At 41.4% G+C, this 16,862-nt stretch overlaps 1 protein-coding gene across 1 annotated transcript in view; it reads right to left on the reverse strand.

Annotated features, from left to right (window-relative positions):
- The window catches only part of LOC111967630 (tenomodulin-like), a 129,626-nt gene that overhangs the window by 102,050 nt on the left and 10,714 nt on the right, over nucleotides 1–16,862 (reverse strand). The window contains exon 2 of the mRNA XM_023992811.2: nucleotides 16,444–16,575. Within this exon, the coding sequence (XP_023848579.1) occupies nucleotides 16,444–16,575 (132 nt within the window). The remainder of the gene's footprint in view (nucleotides 1–16,443; nucleotides 16,576–16,862) is intronic.

Genomic DNA, 16,862 nt, shown 5'->3' on the forward strand with positions numbered 1-16,862 from the left:
GAATGGAATCTACCATGGGAATATTTGCTCGATTCTTCAAAGGAAAAAACCCTGCTCCCAGCTCCCTTCCAATTTGGACCATAGTTCTCAAACCCAGCACACACCATAACGCAACATCGCGAGACACGACCACCTTAGGCACAGCCCACGCAAGAACCCGAAATCCGCTCAACAACCCCATCCCCAACTGCTTCAGTTGGCCTGGGCGGCCGCTACTAGGTAGGGTCTATCGGTTGTTCCAAACTTCTTCCATTGAAGAATGATGGAGGCCACTTGTGTTCTTGGGGACCTTCAATGCTGCAGAATGTTGACCTAGGTCTGTGCCCGAACAAAATCCTGTCTCGGAGCTCTAGGACAATTCCTTCTCCACATGGCTTGTTTTGCTCTGAACATGCACTGTCAACTGTGGAACCTTATATGACAGGTGTTGCTTCAATCCTTTCAGCACATGAATTTCCCAGTGGATCATCAATGTAGAACATCTCAAGGATGATTCAATTGAAACAGGATTTGCACGCCTGCAGCTCAAATTCAAGTCTTCATAGCAAAGGGTCTGAATAACTAATGTAAATAAGGTATCTATGCTATTTTAATACATTTTACAGAAATGTATAAAAAACCTGTTTTCGGCTTTTCATATGGGTTTTGTGCTATAGATTGAGCGAAAAATTGTATTAATTCCAATTTATAATAAGCTCTAATGTACAAAAACGTGGAAAAACGTCAAGGGACTGAATACTTCGAATGCACTGTATGCAACTTGTAGCTTACCGTGGTGTGCGTCGTGGATCCCCGAGCAGAGGATGTGCCCGAGCCGGGTTGCCACGCCAGGTCCATATCATGCCCTCATGGGCCCATCTCCAATTCCGCCCACCTCCTCTCCACACTGACAGGAAAGCACAGTAGAATAAAGCATAAAAAGACGGGATGTACATGAAACGTCATTAATTGGAATGAACCCAGTCACTTATGTAAACAAGTCAATGTCATGAATAACAGGTTTGTGTGAGAATTATTCACTTTCAGACCGTTATCCCTGACTACATTTATGAGCATTCCTCTACAACACGATTAATGCTTGCAATCATACATTTTTTACTTTAGTTCATTGAAAAGACACCCCCGCCGACAAAGGAATCAAAGACTCTGCAAGTGATTTAGAGCGAAACGAGATCCTGTGTGTCGATTTTTGAGGCGTTGAGCATGCACTCTTACCCCTACGCTCCAGAGAGAGGATCCCGTCTGAGCCTTCGCTGGCGAACAGCGCCCTCGTGGACCAGGTGCACGCTTACAGGCGGGAGACAGGAGACAAAGGGTTAACACACATATTTCCACTAACATAAAGTTTAGTGTCTCAAACTCAGAGTCACCACAAAAATAAAGTGGTCTGTCAACTCAAAGGCGTTTCTCCTGCACCAGTAAAAACGCATAAAGGACGGTATTTTCCACACCTTGAACAGAGCCACAGCAGAAACAAATCCTATGGACACCACACATGCATACACAGGAAATTAAAATAAAGGCAACATTTGGCATCAGAACATCCACTAACTACAGCAGAGCCATTGCTTGAACTAGGTGCTAAATGGAATAGCCAAGTCAAGTCAGTCAAGAACAAAGGCATACCTGCTGGCACTCTTTCTTGTGGCCCCGGAAACACCTGCAGCTCCTCCCTGAGGGTCGGATGTACAAAAGTTTACACAGGTGGCGCGGACGCTTGGTCAGCAGCCAGTTACCTCAGGTTTCACTTCACCTCCATCACCGTTTCTTATGGCGTGACTGACGCGAGAGTAGGGTGTATATCAGAGCCGTCACCAGTACAGATCAGCTTGGCGCACAGTAGTGTAAAAAGGTATAACGTTCTTTCTATCCTCCAAAAGTGCCTCAAGCCATTTTAAAACGGGTATTGAAACTATTTTACAGCTCCCTTTTTTACCAATCAGTCATCTACTGAGAAACTACCACAGTAAACAACAAATTTTAACAAGAAAGCACAAATGGTTATGGAGAAGTACCAAACATTTGTTAGATAATTTCTCAGCCGGCTCTGGTTTTGGGGGATGAAGGTGCTGATGCCACCTTCCGCTGCCTTGAGTAAAACTCAACAGTGTGGCCAAAACTCTGTCCGTCTTGGGATCCCAGAATTTTATGGCTGCTGGCTATCACTTTGCCGTCCAGACAGAAACCACCAGGACCTGTTAGTGGGATGCCAGTCCCACGCACTGTCACGTCTAGCTCCGGACTCTGTGAGGAAGACCACCTTTTAAGTATTGTACGGGGGGTGTGTGTCAGAGGCAACAAGGACCAAGAACAAATATAGCAATCGTATCAGCTTGTGATGTGAACTGTAAGAGATGGTGCGGTCCTACGGGTGTGTGTGAACAAAGACTTGTGTGCCTTAGGGGATCACTCAATTCCACCCTCCGCTCACTGTGGGGTAGGACAAACTTGGGCGAATATACTTGTACAATGCACATACATTATTTATTAAAATAGTTAAAATGTGATGTAAGCAGACCAAATCCATAAATATGTAACAACATGACGGAAATTGCAAAGTGTGTGTGTGTAAGCCTAAGAGAGAGCAAAAGAAAGCTGAACCAAACCTGTAATTGAGACACCAACAAGTCTTAACAATGTGACATTTGTGGTGTGAAGAGATACTGGAGTGCTCAAACCATTTGCGTTGATAACATGAGCTCCGTTGGCACCTTTAAAAATTTTGGAACAAATTAACTAAGCCAATTCCTGTCTGGTGTTAGGGCACTCAAACACCTGTCTTTACCTCCTTGATTCTACAAGTAAGTTGGGTAAGTAACGTAAGGCATCCGTTCCATTCAGGATACATAAGCACTACATGACACCAAAAAACGTTTCGCGCTTTGGTTCTTACCCTGATATGTGCTGATGGTGCAGTTACCATTCTACAAACAAATCATGTTGGGATTTATGCAGTTTACACTCAAGTGAGTTTGAGCAGTGCATTTCTTGCGTGTTAATCCCGTCTTCAGCCCTAAATTTTACGTGAAAGCACACATAGGGGTATCCATTTCAAGAATATGTTGCAGCAGGTATATATATGCTTGTGATAATGTACATGTAAAACAAACATGGGGAACGTGATCGAGACGGACATTCCACTTTGTCTGGCTTTAAAATATGTGGTCGACCAGATGTGAGACGGGGTGATGTGTGTTGGTGTGTGTGTAAATCATCTGCACACTAGCAGATTGGATACCCTGCGATTCAGCATCCTCACATTCTTGAAGTACCACACTGTAATAATCATAATGGCTTGAGCACAGATTCTGGACTGTTCCACTATGCATTAAGATGACAGCATATTTAAAAACATGTATCCAACTTGACTCGGAAATTATACAAATTAGCAAGTTCATTATAAAATAAATTCCTCATGTCGCTGCATGGGTCCAATTCGTACCGGTCCTTCATCTTGTTTGTAATCAGTCTCCATCTCACATGAACACAAATCTTTGTGGTTGCCCTACTAAACCTAGAATGAAGATTCAGGGGACGGCGGGGAGCGGGGGGGTACTTGCTAGATTAAGTGTTTAGATTAAAGCCTGGCTAATTTGCCTTTGACTATATAGTTCAAAAATACGTAGACTGAAATCTGCCAATTGTACCTAGAAGTGAGCAGCAGGCAGTTCTGCTAGTATAAAGCAGCAATTATTTAATAACGAATAAGACAATAGGGGTTAAATATTGAGCGAACATCACACAATAACATTGATTTAAACGTGGAACAAACATAAGGGAGAGCATTGAAATAAACTCAGCAAAACGTTAACGAAACGTCCCTGTTGTCAGGAACACCCTGTCATCTCTGGTGAAGATAAATTCTAAAAATCCAAATAACTATCAGCAGATCTTCATGTGAAAAGGGGGTTTTAAACCACTGTTGTCCCCATCGGCTTGGTTCAATTGAACCGCTATAAACAATTGTGAAATTGAACATGCACCATGATGGAACTGGACGCTTGGTAAGAGACACTTTAAACAGCTATGACCTACACGGTTGACGCGCCAATTAAGGTCACAGGTTATCAAAAAACTTAGGACAAACTAAAGAGGCCATTTCTACTGATGCCTGAAAAACACCCCAAAAGAAAGGTTGCCAGGGTCCCCTGCTCATGCTTGGTGAAGTGCCTTGAGGCATGCTGCCAACGAGGCATGTAGGACTAGCAAGATGCTCGGCGCAGGCAATAATTGCCAACTGTCGCGGTACTGTTGAACCGGCCAAGACAGCCGCTACAGGGGAGACAAGGACGGACAAGCTGATCGCTCCTGCTATGGCAGGACCACGTGTAACAACACCTGCTCACAGGATCGGTACATCCGAACATCACACCTGCGGGACAGGTAACTGGATGGCAACACAACTGCCCAAGTTACACCAGGAACGCACAATCTCTCCATCAGTAGCTCAGATGCCTGTCCCAATCGGCTGAGAGAGGCTGGACTGAGGGCTTGAGGCCTGTTGCTAATGGCAGGTCCTCACCAAGACATCACCGGCAAACAACGTCCGCCTATGGCACAAACCCACCAGGGGTGCGACCAGACAAGGACGTGGTAAGAAAGTGCTCTTCCATGACGAGTTGTGGTTTTGGTCTTACTAGGGGTTGATGGCCGGATTCACGTTTTATCGTCGAAGGAATGAGCGTTCACCGAGCCTGTACTTTGGAGCGGGGATTGATTTGGAGTGGCGTGTCCGCGATGGGCTGGGGCGGTGTGTCACAGCATCCATCGGCGTGAAGCTTGTCGTTCATTTGCAGGCCCAAGTCGCAGAACGCTGTGCCATTGCAGGGAAGACATGCCCTCCTCCTCATGTGGGTGACCCTTCCTGCAGCTCTCTGACATGACGCTCCCGAGCATGAGCCAATGCCACCAGCCATACTTGCTCGTCCGTGCAGCGATTTCCGCCAACAAGAACAGCGAATGATCAGGCTGTCTGCCTGTCAGCACTAATTTTTGTATAGCTTCACGGTTCGTTTGTTATTTTGTTAGTTTGTTTAGTGTTCGTTCTTTAAATAAATTTAGTATGTACGCATCCCACGCTGCGCCTTGGTCTCCTCTCTTTGACGGCCGTGACAGTGTACCAATACACCCAGTCACTACACATATACAGGCGTCCTTCCTAACTCAGTTGCTGGAAAGGAAGGAAACACAACATGTATCTAAAATGAACCCTACAAATAGCATTATTGTGAGATTTGGAAAACCATAGTCAATCCATCAACAATATAATAATACTTTTAATWGAAAATGTATCTTTAACTTAGAATCTGTAGATACTTTGCTATTAGACAGGTTCAGAATTTATGTAAACCATCATGGYACATGGAAATCATAAGAGGGTGGTTTACTGAGAGTAGCTGAGAGGTGGGTTTAAAMGCTCATGTTCTATAATAGTTATGACTGAAAACACAATTTTGTATGTACTATCTATCTAGATGTAATGTACAGTACTGTGCTAAAGTTTTAGGCAGGTGTGACACAATGTTGTAAAGTAAGAATGCTTCAAAAATAGATATGTTAATATATTATATTTATCAATTAACAAAATGCAAAGTGAGTGAACAGAAGAAAAATCTACATCAAATCAATATTTGGTGTTACCACCCTTTGCCTTTAAAACGGCATCAATTCTTCTAAAGGTACACTTGTACACAGTTTTTGAAGGAACTCGGCAGGTAGGTTGGCCCAAACATCTTGGAGAACTAACCACAGTTCTTCTGTGGATTTAGGCAGCCTCARGTGCYTSTCTCTCTTCATGTAATCCCAGACAGACTCGGTGATGTTGAGATCAGGGCTCTGTGGGGGCCATACCATCACTTCCARGACTCCTTGTTCTTTTTTACTCTGAAGATAGTTCTTAATGACTTTCGCTGTATGTTTGGGGTCGTTGTCATGCTGCAGAATACATTTGGGGCCAATCAGATGYCTCCCTGATGGTATTACATGATGGATAAGTCTCTGCCTGTACTTCTCWGCATTGAGAAGACCATTCATTCTGACCAAATCCCAAACTCCATTTGCAGAAATGCAGCCCCAAACTTGCAAGGAACCTCCACCATGCTTCACTGTTGCCTGCAGACACTCATTTGTGTACCTCTCTCACCCTTCGGCGAAAARACTGCCTTCTGCTATTGCAAATTATTTAAAAAATTTGACTAATCAGTCCAGAGCACCTGCTGCCATTTTTCTGCACCCCAGTTCCTGTGTTTTCGTGCATAGTTGAGTCGCATCGCTTGGCCTTGTTTCCACGTCGGAGGAATGGCTTTTTGGCCGGAAGTCTTCCATGAAGGCCACTTCTGACCAGACTTCTCCGGACAGTAGACGGGTGTACCAGGGTCCCGCTGTTTTCTGCCAATTCTGAGCTGATGGCACTGCTGGACATCTTCCAATTGCAAAGGGAAGTAAGCATGATGTGTCTTTCATCTGCTGCAGTAAGTTTCCTTGTCCGAACACTGAGTCTACGGTCCTCAACATTGCCCATTTCTTTGTGCTTCTTCAAAAGAGCTTGGACAGCACATCTGAAAACCCCTGMCTGATTTGAAGTTTCTGCCTGGGAGAGACCTTGCTGATRCAGTATAACTACCTTGTGTCTTGTTGCTGTGCTCAGTCTTGTCATGGTGTATGACTTTTGACAGTAAACTGTCTTCAGCAACCTCACCATGTTAGCTGAATTTGGCTGTTCCTCACCCAGTTTTATTCCTCCTACACAGCTGTTTTTGTTTCAGTTAATGATTGTGTTTCAACYTACATATTGAATTGATGATCATTAGCACCTGTTTGGTATAATTGTTTAATCATACACCTGACTATATGCCTACAAAATCCCTGACTTTGTGCAAGTGTACCTACAACAATTTATGCTGTTTTGAAGGCAAMGGTTGGTCACACCAAATATRGATTTGATTTAGGTTTTTCTTCTGTTCACTCATTTTGAATTTAGTKAATTGATACAAATAGTCTATTAACATGTCTATTTTTGAAAGCATTCTTACAGCATTTTTTCACACCTGCCTAAAACTTTTGCACAGCACTGTATATTAAAATGTTATATGAATTTGTTATGTAGCTACTGTAAGAAATAAAGAGAAAAAAAGTGACATGTATGTAAAATGTGTGTACAATGTACATGTACGAAAGAAACAGCTGTAAAAACAGAGTTTATTTTTGTCCTCGGGAGTGGATGCCCCCCCCATTAATTTAAAAAAAAATGTCCTTGAGTGGCTTGAAAATATGACACAACTAAATAATGGCTGTCTAGCAATGATCAACAACAAACTTGACAGACCTTGAAGCATTTTTTAAATAATAATGTGCAAATATTGTACAATACAGGTAAGAAAAGCTCTTAGAGACTTACCCAGAACGAGTCACAGCTGTAATCGCTGTCAAAGGTGATTCTAACATGTATTGACTCAGGGGTGTAAATACTTACGTAAATGAGCTATTTCTGTTTGTCATTTTCAAGAAATGATTAAACATTTATAAAAACATATTTTCACTTTGTCATTATGGTGTGTTGTGTGTAGCGTAGACTGGTGGGATGATTTTTTWTWWWTATTATTTTGAATTCAGGCTGTAACACAACAAAATGTGCAATAAGTCAAGGGGTTCTGTAGGCACTGGAAATACATAATTGAAAAAAAATGAGTATTGAATTGCATGGCGTCTAAAGAAACATTTGAAAGTGTCCCATACAAAAAAGGGTTTCTGCTGCACCCATGTTATGTAGGTTAAAGCAGTGGTGTAAAGTACTTAAGTAAAAATACTTAAGTAGTACTTAAGTCGTTTTTGGAGGTATTTACATTTTTGACAACTTTTACTTTTACTCCACTACATTCCTAAACAAAATAATATACTTTTTACTCCAGACATTTTCCCTGACATCCAAAAGTAATCTTTACATTTTGAATGCTTAGCAGGACAGGAAAATGATCCAATTCACATCCCTATCAAAATAAACATTCCTGGTCATCCCTACTGCCACTGATCTGGCGGACTTTCTAAAAACAAATGCTTTGTTTGTAAATTATAATCGCAATGTTGGTTTGTAACTCTGGCTATCCATAAATTAAAAAAAACTAGAAAACCGTGGCATCTGGCTTGCTTAATTTAAGACATTTTAAATGATTTATAGTTTTACTTTTGATACTTAAGTATATTTAAAATCAAAACCAGAAGGGAGTTTCTGCAAGGTATTTACGATCCGGTTGTTAAGTAATAAAACTCTGGTGGGAGAGAGAGAGCGAGAGAGAGGGGGGGAGCTGATCTGGCGCCTATGATCCTCACCCAAGAGAGAGAGTTGTGACATTTCCAATATCATCGCCTATGTGGAAATGCCGTAAGAGTAATGTGTATGCCAATTATTTAATGGCCCGACCGCATTCTGTCCCATATTAATTAACAACTTTGGGTGCCAGCAGCAATGGTATAAGACAGTAGCCAAGACGACTAGCTTGACGGAGCGTCCACCATGTATATCTCACTAGATCGAGACAAATATATTTATCGTCCAATAGTACACTTAAAAGGATCCACCTTCCTTGCGGATCTGTTTGGACAGTGTGCACATTCGGATCTAAGTTTTTGTTMATTAATATCATCACCCCTTTTGAGTTACTTTGTCCATGGGAGAAGTATATTTCACCCCCCTGTCCYTTTTCCACACAACTTCATCAAAAGATGTAGAATGAGTTTCCTGTAAACATTAGACATTATATTCCTTCTCTTTTAGGCAGGTAAAGACTTACCACCTTTTCTTAGCTAAGCCATGTCAATTTTAACTAGCTATACTTATTTCACCACTTACCGTAATGAGATACAAGTTTCAATTGTAGTTACCATAATATATATTTGTAAACTTACCATTAAAAGGTACCATGATGATTTAGTGTCCATATAGATGTACCATGATATGTGCAATGTTAAGCATACTGTTGCTGCGACTGAGTAAAACTCCAATTGTCCTCCAATATTCCACCCGCTAAAACCTCCCCCCATCCCCAGTTGGATTGTCGTCCCCATGACTGGCAGACCACCCCTGCACACAAGGACCCTAGGGCTTCCCAGAGACTGGGACCCAACCTTTGAAAAGAGCACAAAGTGCCACCTACAGAACAGAACCAGATAAGCAGCCGACAGCATTTCTAACGCTATCGCCTCAGTTGTACTGTACAGTGCTTTCAGAAAGTATTCAGACCCCTTCCCTTTTTCCACATTTTGTTACGTTACAGCCTTATTCTAAAATTGATTCAATAGTTTTKCCCCCCTCATCAATCTACACACAATGTCTGTTACGGCTGTCCTCGCTGACAGAAGGTGTGGACCAAAACGCAGAGTGGTTAGTGTTCATTCTTTTAATGAAAGTCAACAAAACACTTCAAAATACAAAAACAACCAACGTGACAAAACCGAAACCGTCCTGTGTGGCAACAAAACCTCCACAGGAACAAACACCCACAAAACACWAGTGAAACCCTGGCTGCCTAAGTATGATTCTCAATCAGGGACAACGATTGACAGCTGTCTCTGATTGAGAATCATACCAGGCCGAACACAAAATCCCAACATAGAAAATCAACCATAGACAACCCACCCAACTCACGCCCTGACCAACTAAAGTAAATACAAAACAAAGGAAAATAGGTCAGGAACGTGACAATGTCCAATAACGACAAAGCAAAAACAGCTTTTTAGAATTTTTTGCAAATGTATTACAAATATCACATTTACTGCAGGGGGTTAACCTGTTGTAAATCAAGGACAGAACATTCTGTTCTCCCTCTCCAAATTCACCCAAGGAATATGCTTTATTTCAAGAATATTTTTTCACATCCAAACTTTAACACATTCAAAATTATACTACTAGAACAATATTTCTAACATAGAACGTGGGGAATGGTCAGAGGCGATCTACAGAACACTGTCGTTTTGTTTGTTTTTGAGAAACTACAAGAGATAATTGTTTTACATAAGCTTTACACAGTGACACGTCACATCCCTGAGTGAGGTCAGAGAGTGTGTCAGCCTGACGGAACCGCCCATTTTGAACAATCTGCATAAAATGATGGGTTAAGAATGAACATATCAGASCAGGGAGACGTAGAGCTGCAGCTTTACRTTTAAAGTGGTTTGAACTTTGAATCTCAACACGAGGTAGAGATGATAAACTCACCTCCCAGACAATCACTGTCCTAAGTAAAGTATCTAGAAAAGGGAATTGAGTGGGACCATTCTACTACTCTGCTCAAACCATCATATTACTCTCATCACCCCACAGGGAACCATCGACACGGCTGGATAGCCTATCTTCAAAGAGGCATCTTTCAGAGTGAATGGAAGGAAAATCAACTCTGTAGTTCTGTTCAGGACTACACAACAAGTCACCGGATACCAGACAACTGCAGAGAAGAACAACAGTAGAATACTTKTTGGGACCATTTTTGGTCCATCAGAGCCTTACAAGCGTGCCGCGAAAAGGCCCAACCCCCTTTCCAAGAGGGCCTGGTTCCGACAGAGATACACGGCGAACCAAGGAATTTCACAAAATAATTTCATGATTTCTTACTACAAGCGGGTGGGGGTTAGTGTGCAAAGTATTGGAGTTCTATAAATGAGAGTAGTTTCTAAATGTACCAACGTTAAGTGTCTCTGTCCATCTCTCTCTTTCGCACTCTCCATGTCTTTTGTAACAAGCAACCATATTGTTGTCAGTCTGCTAGGGACCTGTTCTTAACATATTAAGTGTGTATGTTTTTCCTGTATTACCATTTATAAGTAAATAATAAAACAAATTTGCTGATGCAAGGAGGTATTCGACTGTTCAGAATTATGATATGATACGAGGTCATGATTAATAAGTTGACTGTTTATACATGAGATAGGTAAAGACCTTTTACAGTTGAATTCAGGAGATGGTAACTCTTTAAAGAACCGCTGTCGTGGTGCCCCATATCATAATGAGTTAATTGTTACAGTCAGTCGATGAGATAAATAACAGTTCTCAGATTAATGTACAAGTCACGACAATATGTTTCTTTAAGTTGATTGGAGTCCAGCTGTGGTAAATTCAATTGATTGGACATGATTTGGAAAGGCACACACCTGTCTATATAAGGTCCCACAGTTGACAGTGCATGTCAGAGCAAAAACCAAGCCAAGAGGTCGAAGGAATTTTCCATAGAGCTCTGAGACAGGGTTGTGTCGAGGCACTTTTCTGCAGCATTGAAGGTCCCCAAGAACACAGTGGCCTCCATCATCCTTCAATGGAAGAAGTTTGGAACAACCAAGACTCTTCCTAGAGCTGGCCACCCAGCCAAACTGAGCAATCGGGGGAGAAGGGCCTTGGTCAGGGAGGTGACCAAGAACCCGATGGTCACTCTGACAGAGCTCCAGAGTTCCTCTGTGGAGATGGGAAAACCTTCCAGAAGRACAACCRTATCTGCAGTACTCCAMCAATCAGGCCTTTATGGYAGAGTGGCCAGACAGAAGCCACTCCTCAGTAAAAGGCACATGACAGCCCGCTTGGAGTTTGGTAAAAGGCACCTAAAGGATTCTCAGACCATGAGAAACAAGATTATCTGGTCTGATGAAACCAAGATTGAACTCTTTGACCTGAATGCCAAGCGTCACGTCTGGAGAAACCCTGGCACCATCCCTATGGTGAAGCATGGTGGTGGCAGCATTATGCTGTGGGGATGTTTTTCAGCGGCAGGGACTGGTAGACGAGTCAGGATCGAGGGAAAGATGAATGGAGCAAAGTACAGAGACCCTTGATGAAAACCTGCTCCATAGCTTTCAGGACCTCAGACTGGGGCCAAGGTTCATCTTCCAAAAAGACAACAATCCTAAGGACACAACCAAGACTATGCAGGAGTTGTCTTGAATGTCCTTGAGTGGCCYAGCCAGAGCCTGGACTTGAACCCGATCTAACATCTCTGRAGAGACCTAAAAATAACTGTGCAGCGATGCTCCCCATCCAATCTGACAGAGTTTGAGAGGATCTGCAGAGAGGAATGGGTGAAACTCCCCAAATACAGGTGTGCCAAGCTTGTACCATAATACCCAAGAAGATTCRAAGCTGTTATCCCTGCCAAAGATGTTTCAACAAAGTACTGAGTAAAAGGTCTGAATACTTATGTAACACCTTYCTAATATTGAGTTGCATCCCCCCCTTTCGCCSTCAGAACAKACTCCATTCATCAGGGCATGGACTCTAAAAAGTGCCGAAAGCATTCTACTGGCATTTCGGCAGATGTTGACTCCAATGCGTCCCACAGTTGTGTCAAGTTTGCTGGATGTCCTTTAGGTGGTGGACCATTCTTGCTACCCCACTGGAATTCCCAACAGCAAGGTACGAAGTCGTCAAGGTTCTCATTAGCAGCTTTGAGAAAATCCTTGTATATTATGCTCAGACTCTTGAGGGGACTGGGCTGCTTTAGTGGATCTCTGACCGCGTTCATCTTTCTGTCYTGGCTGCATAGGCTACTTGCGGTAGGACTATATTGTATAGGTAAGGACTTCTCCAAAGTGAGAGGATCACGGAGGTGGATGTCTTCTGTAGGTAGGGTTGGGCACCGATCCATCATGATAGGACAAAAATAAATAAACGTATATATTCCATATTTGCACAAAAGTGGAGACTCTCGCTCTGTCACAACTTCTGCTCACAGACACAAATGGGTTCCGACATTTGGAACTACTTTCTTTGCTCACTCACTTTCAACTCATCACACTTTTCCAATCACACAAACTCTCAGGCACCCCATCTTCAAACACACCTGWACTCCCCCCCACATATACTCACTCACATACCATATCTCCTATGTCCTCTGTTTGTTTTGTTTCTATTGCCACATTGATTCCTGCCTAATTTCAGGCTTTTTAGTACTTTTGTGTTCCAGTTCCTTGTATTTGGGGATTTATTATTGCATTAGTTGTCCCTCCCTATAATGCTGTCTTTTTTATATTCATAAATACTATAAATAAAAATGGAATTTATATGAATAATTTGACGATATTCCCGAACTTGAGTAATATAGCATATAGGTGGTTTGATTATCAGTCTTAATATTCTGGTTAAGAAACAAAATCATTTGCAGTTATTTTCTCTTATTCACAGTAGCGCCTGGAACAAAAATACTGGATAATTGTCCTTGAGAAGAAATTATTGATGTATTTTTTGGGGCATAGTCTTGAGTAAATTAGCTTCTAYCCCCCTTGGGTAATCTGGGGGAAAGATGCGGAATGAAAATGCTCTCCATCAAAAGTGAGTGAATTGGATTTTTACAAGATGAATGGCTCGRACAAGAGTTTACTCCAATTATATCATGAAGAGGCTTGAGTTCTAGTGCTGCCAATGTGGTCAACAGCAATTAAGGTTGTTTGGACAGAGGTATCAGGAACACGAATTGCTTAAACATATTTACACTGCTTGTAGAGAGAAGCTAATAGACAAAATGATAACTGACACTGCAGTTAACCAGAGAAGTCATTGTTTAACACAAAGGCTTCTTGAAATTACATACTTGACAGCCAAGACATTGAAATAATAATTTCAAAATGGCTGTCTTTTCGATGGCCAATAGAGCTTTTAATTCAGTGTATTATTATACTGTGTWATATTATACACTGAATGCAGACTGAGGCTGTCTTTGGCTCTTTGTGTGACCATCTCTTTCCATTTCTTACACATTTTCCATGAAAGTCATAGATATGATTTGGTCAGGAAAAGCTTCAGTGGGTCTTTTATCCAGAGTCCTAGCAATTAAAATGTTCCATTAAAAGCTGGGCCATWCAGCATTGTAGCAGGACATCGATATAGCTTTTTTCATGAGCAGGTACAGAAGAATGAGCAGATGTGTAACTGTTAACCTGTTTCAAGGTCGGACATGAGCTTGTTTGATAAGAGCGATTGAAACCTAGTCTACTGGTTGATTGTGAAGCAATATGAAGAGTCATCATGATTAGGGGTGTTGCGATGACCGTATTACCGCCACACCGGCGGTCACGAGTCATGAAGGTAGTCAAATTTCACGGTAATGACGGTAGTCACGGTAATTAGACTTCTCAAAGCTCTGATGCTGCTCATGGTCATTAGTAGCCTACCAAACTTGCTAACTGCCTGCTACCTAGCACTCTATTGTCTCTCTAATCACTCTGACATCAATGCAAATGTAATCGAAAATCAAATCAAACACTCATGAGAGCCAATGAGCTCATGTTGCATTACATTTCTATAGGCTATGCAATTGCGTGAGAAAACAGAGTGATGGCCTCTACTAAAAAGAGGAGGATCCCATCAGCTTTCTATTAGGTTAACCTGCTATATTTACTTCTCAACTTTCCTAAAATTAATCATATTGCTTATTTTTACAACAGGAGTATAGCCTACCTGGCTGGCATGAAAATGAATCACGGGAAAAGCGTCCTCCATTCGCTATTTAAGTGCATAGATGAYGTATTTTCTCCGACCTCCGCTGTTTCAAGAYAGGTGCATGATAATGTTCCATTCTAAATTAAAATACATTTTACACACATATTATTTAGTATTTGTGAAGACAAGATTAAATCAAGAATAGTCTGATGAGTGACAATATTAGCCTATCCCTTGTGAATGATGCCCAGCAATAAGATACTTTTTTGAATAATAGTCACACATTTCATGTAGCATAGGCCATAGGCCTATATGTTTTGATAAGGTTTGTATCACAGCTAAAGTGACCAAATAACTTCTTCAAATTATGCACATTAACCCGCTTTACAAGGGGTGTAGAGCCTAACTGGCATACATAAGCAGCGCATGARTTTCAATTTTGGGGAAGATAATTTTCACCATAAAAATGCACCTTTATAATAAAAGCATTACATGCATAATCGCATTTGCGGTCACTTTTGAAAATGGTGTTTTCCCGCTAATTGAACATTCCCGCTTATAGCCTACTGCCATGTGCCCATTGCTGCACTTATAATGTGAAGAAATAGCTTAATAGTTTATCAAAATGTTAAGCTAAATGTTCTGATCTGTTGTGTCAGCCACATTGCTTAAACATTTTGTTTTTGATGCTAGTGGTTGTATTAATTTGGGATCTATTGCATCCCACAACTGTCCCAGACTATGGATGGAATATTTATTTCTCCCATAGAATAGGTTGAAAATAGTACTATGGGGGATAGTAGATTGACATAGGCTAGTGCTTTTGCTAATCGTTAGGCCTACTCATCTTGTTGGCTGCCGAAAAGTAAATGTGGACAGTTCATCCAATAAGGACACACGCAGTTGCATCCCCGATGTGTCTGTCTTCACTTGTAGCCTTTGAGAAAGACCCGATCACGTGATGGAGAGCACGCAACACTCAGGGAGAAGGGCACATGGATTCTTTTTAGGGTGCATTACAGCCACAAAGAGGACGTCGCCGTCAAATTCGAGGCATTATCAAGTGCTTGTCAAATTGTGAATGAGTAGACTAATGAAGTGTGTACAGCCTGCACAAAAAAACAAAGCAGAGCTCATGCCTTTCAAGCAACTTTTTACAATTCATAGTTAGTCGCATCATGCAGCCTTAAAATGTATTAATTTATCAAAACATACAGCCCAACATTTGTAGAACAACTAAAGTTACATTAATAGCTATATATTAAGGAGTACCTAGGAGTATATAGGAGTACCTATTTATTTGTTAAATGCTCAACACAGAATAGTTGCATGTTCACACACCCTCAAACCGTTTGGAGGAAATATTTATATTTTATTCAGCTTTGTTCAATTGTATTATTCATACTATAAAATATTATAAAATAATGCCACGGATTTGTAAGGAAATCTTGTCTGCTAAATGAACTAGTGTAGCCCAAAGCCATTTGGCATAGCCACATCAGGACATCTCAGAGTATGCTATTCTGTTCTTCTGAAATAGACTACATTTTCTTCATATCATGCTTCTTTAGACCTGTCTAAAATAAATAATAGATTTGTTGTGAAGGTGTAGGCTATATTACATGGATTCATTAGACTTTTAAAAATGTAGATGTTCCAAAGGTCTGCGTCAGTGGTTTGTAGGCTATGTGTGAAAGCCAGGAGATGCTAAATGTGTTTCTGTTAATTAATGCTCAATTACTGTGAGACCGACAGTTATTTACTTGACAAACACTGGCTGACGAAATTTCGTGACCACCACAGCCCTAATCATAACATTCCACAGTTATTGACATACGAAAGGCCTTACCCTCCCCATGCCCAGACTAAATGTTTACCATGACTCTAGTCTACTGGTTGATCGTGAAGCAATATGATCAGTCATGACATCCCCCTGTTATTGACACTTACCCTCCCTAGACTAAACCTTTACAGTGACTCTAGTTTACTAGTTGATTGTGAAGCAATACTGCTGTTACTGAGCCAGGCCTTACCTTCCCCAGACTTGGGCTCCAGAGGTGTCTAAGGCTGAAGATGCCCAGGGTCAACACCAGGAAAACCAGCCCCAGAATCAGGGCTCCTCGCTGGTAGCTCCGGTACATGGTCTTCTCTTTCCCCACCTCCACCTAAGGAGAACATATTAATTGGGAAGCATTTTTAATCCATTCACACTTCAGAGTGGTTCATGTACATATCATACTGTCCTTGAAGTAACTATACTGTCCTTGAAGTAACTATAATGACTTTAACATTTTCACTACAGCTGCACTGAGAAATGTGTTATTCTAATGGTATTAGCAATGATATACATTGTAATAACCTCATTATAACATGACATAAGTGAAATAATGTCTGACAATCATTAGATGCAAGATTCCTAATGTTGCTTACAAAAATATGATCATTCTCTAGA

This window comes from Salvelinus sp. IW2-2015, linkage group LG8, assembly GCF_002910315.2.
Source record: "Salvelinus sp. IW2-2015 linkage group LG8, ASM291031v2, whole genome shotgun sequence".
Lineage (NCBI taxonomy): Eukaryota > Metazoa > Chordata > Actinopteri > Salmoniformes > Salmonidae > Salvelinus > Salvelinus sp. IW2-2015.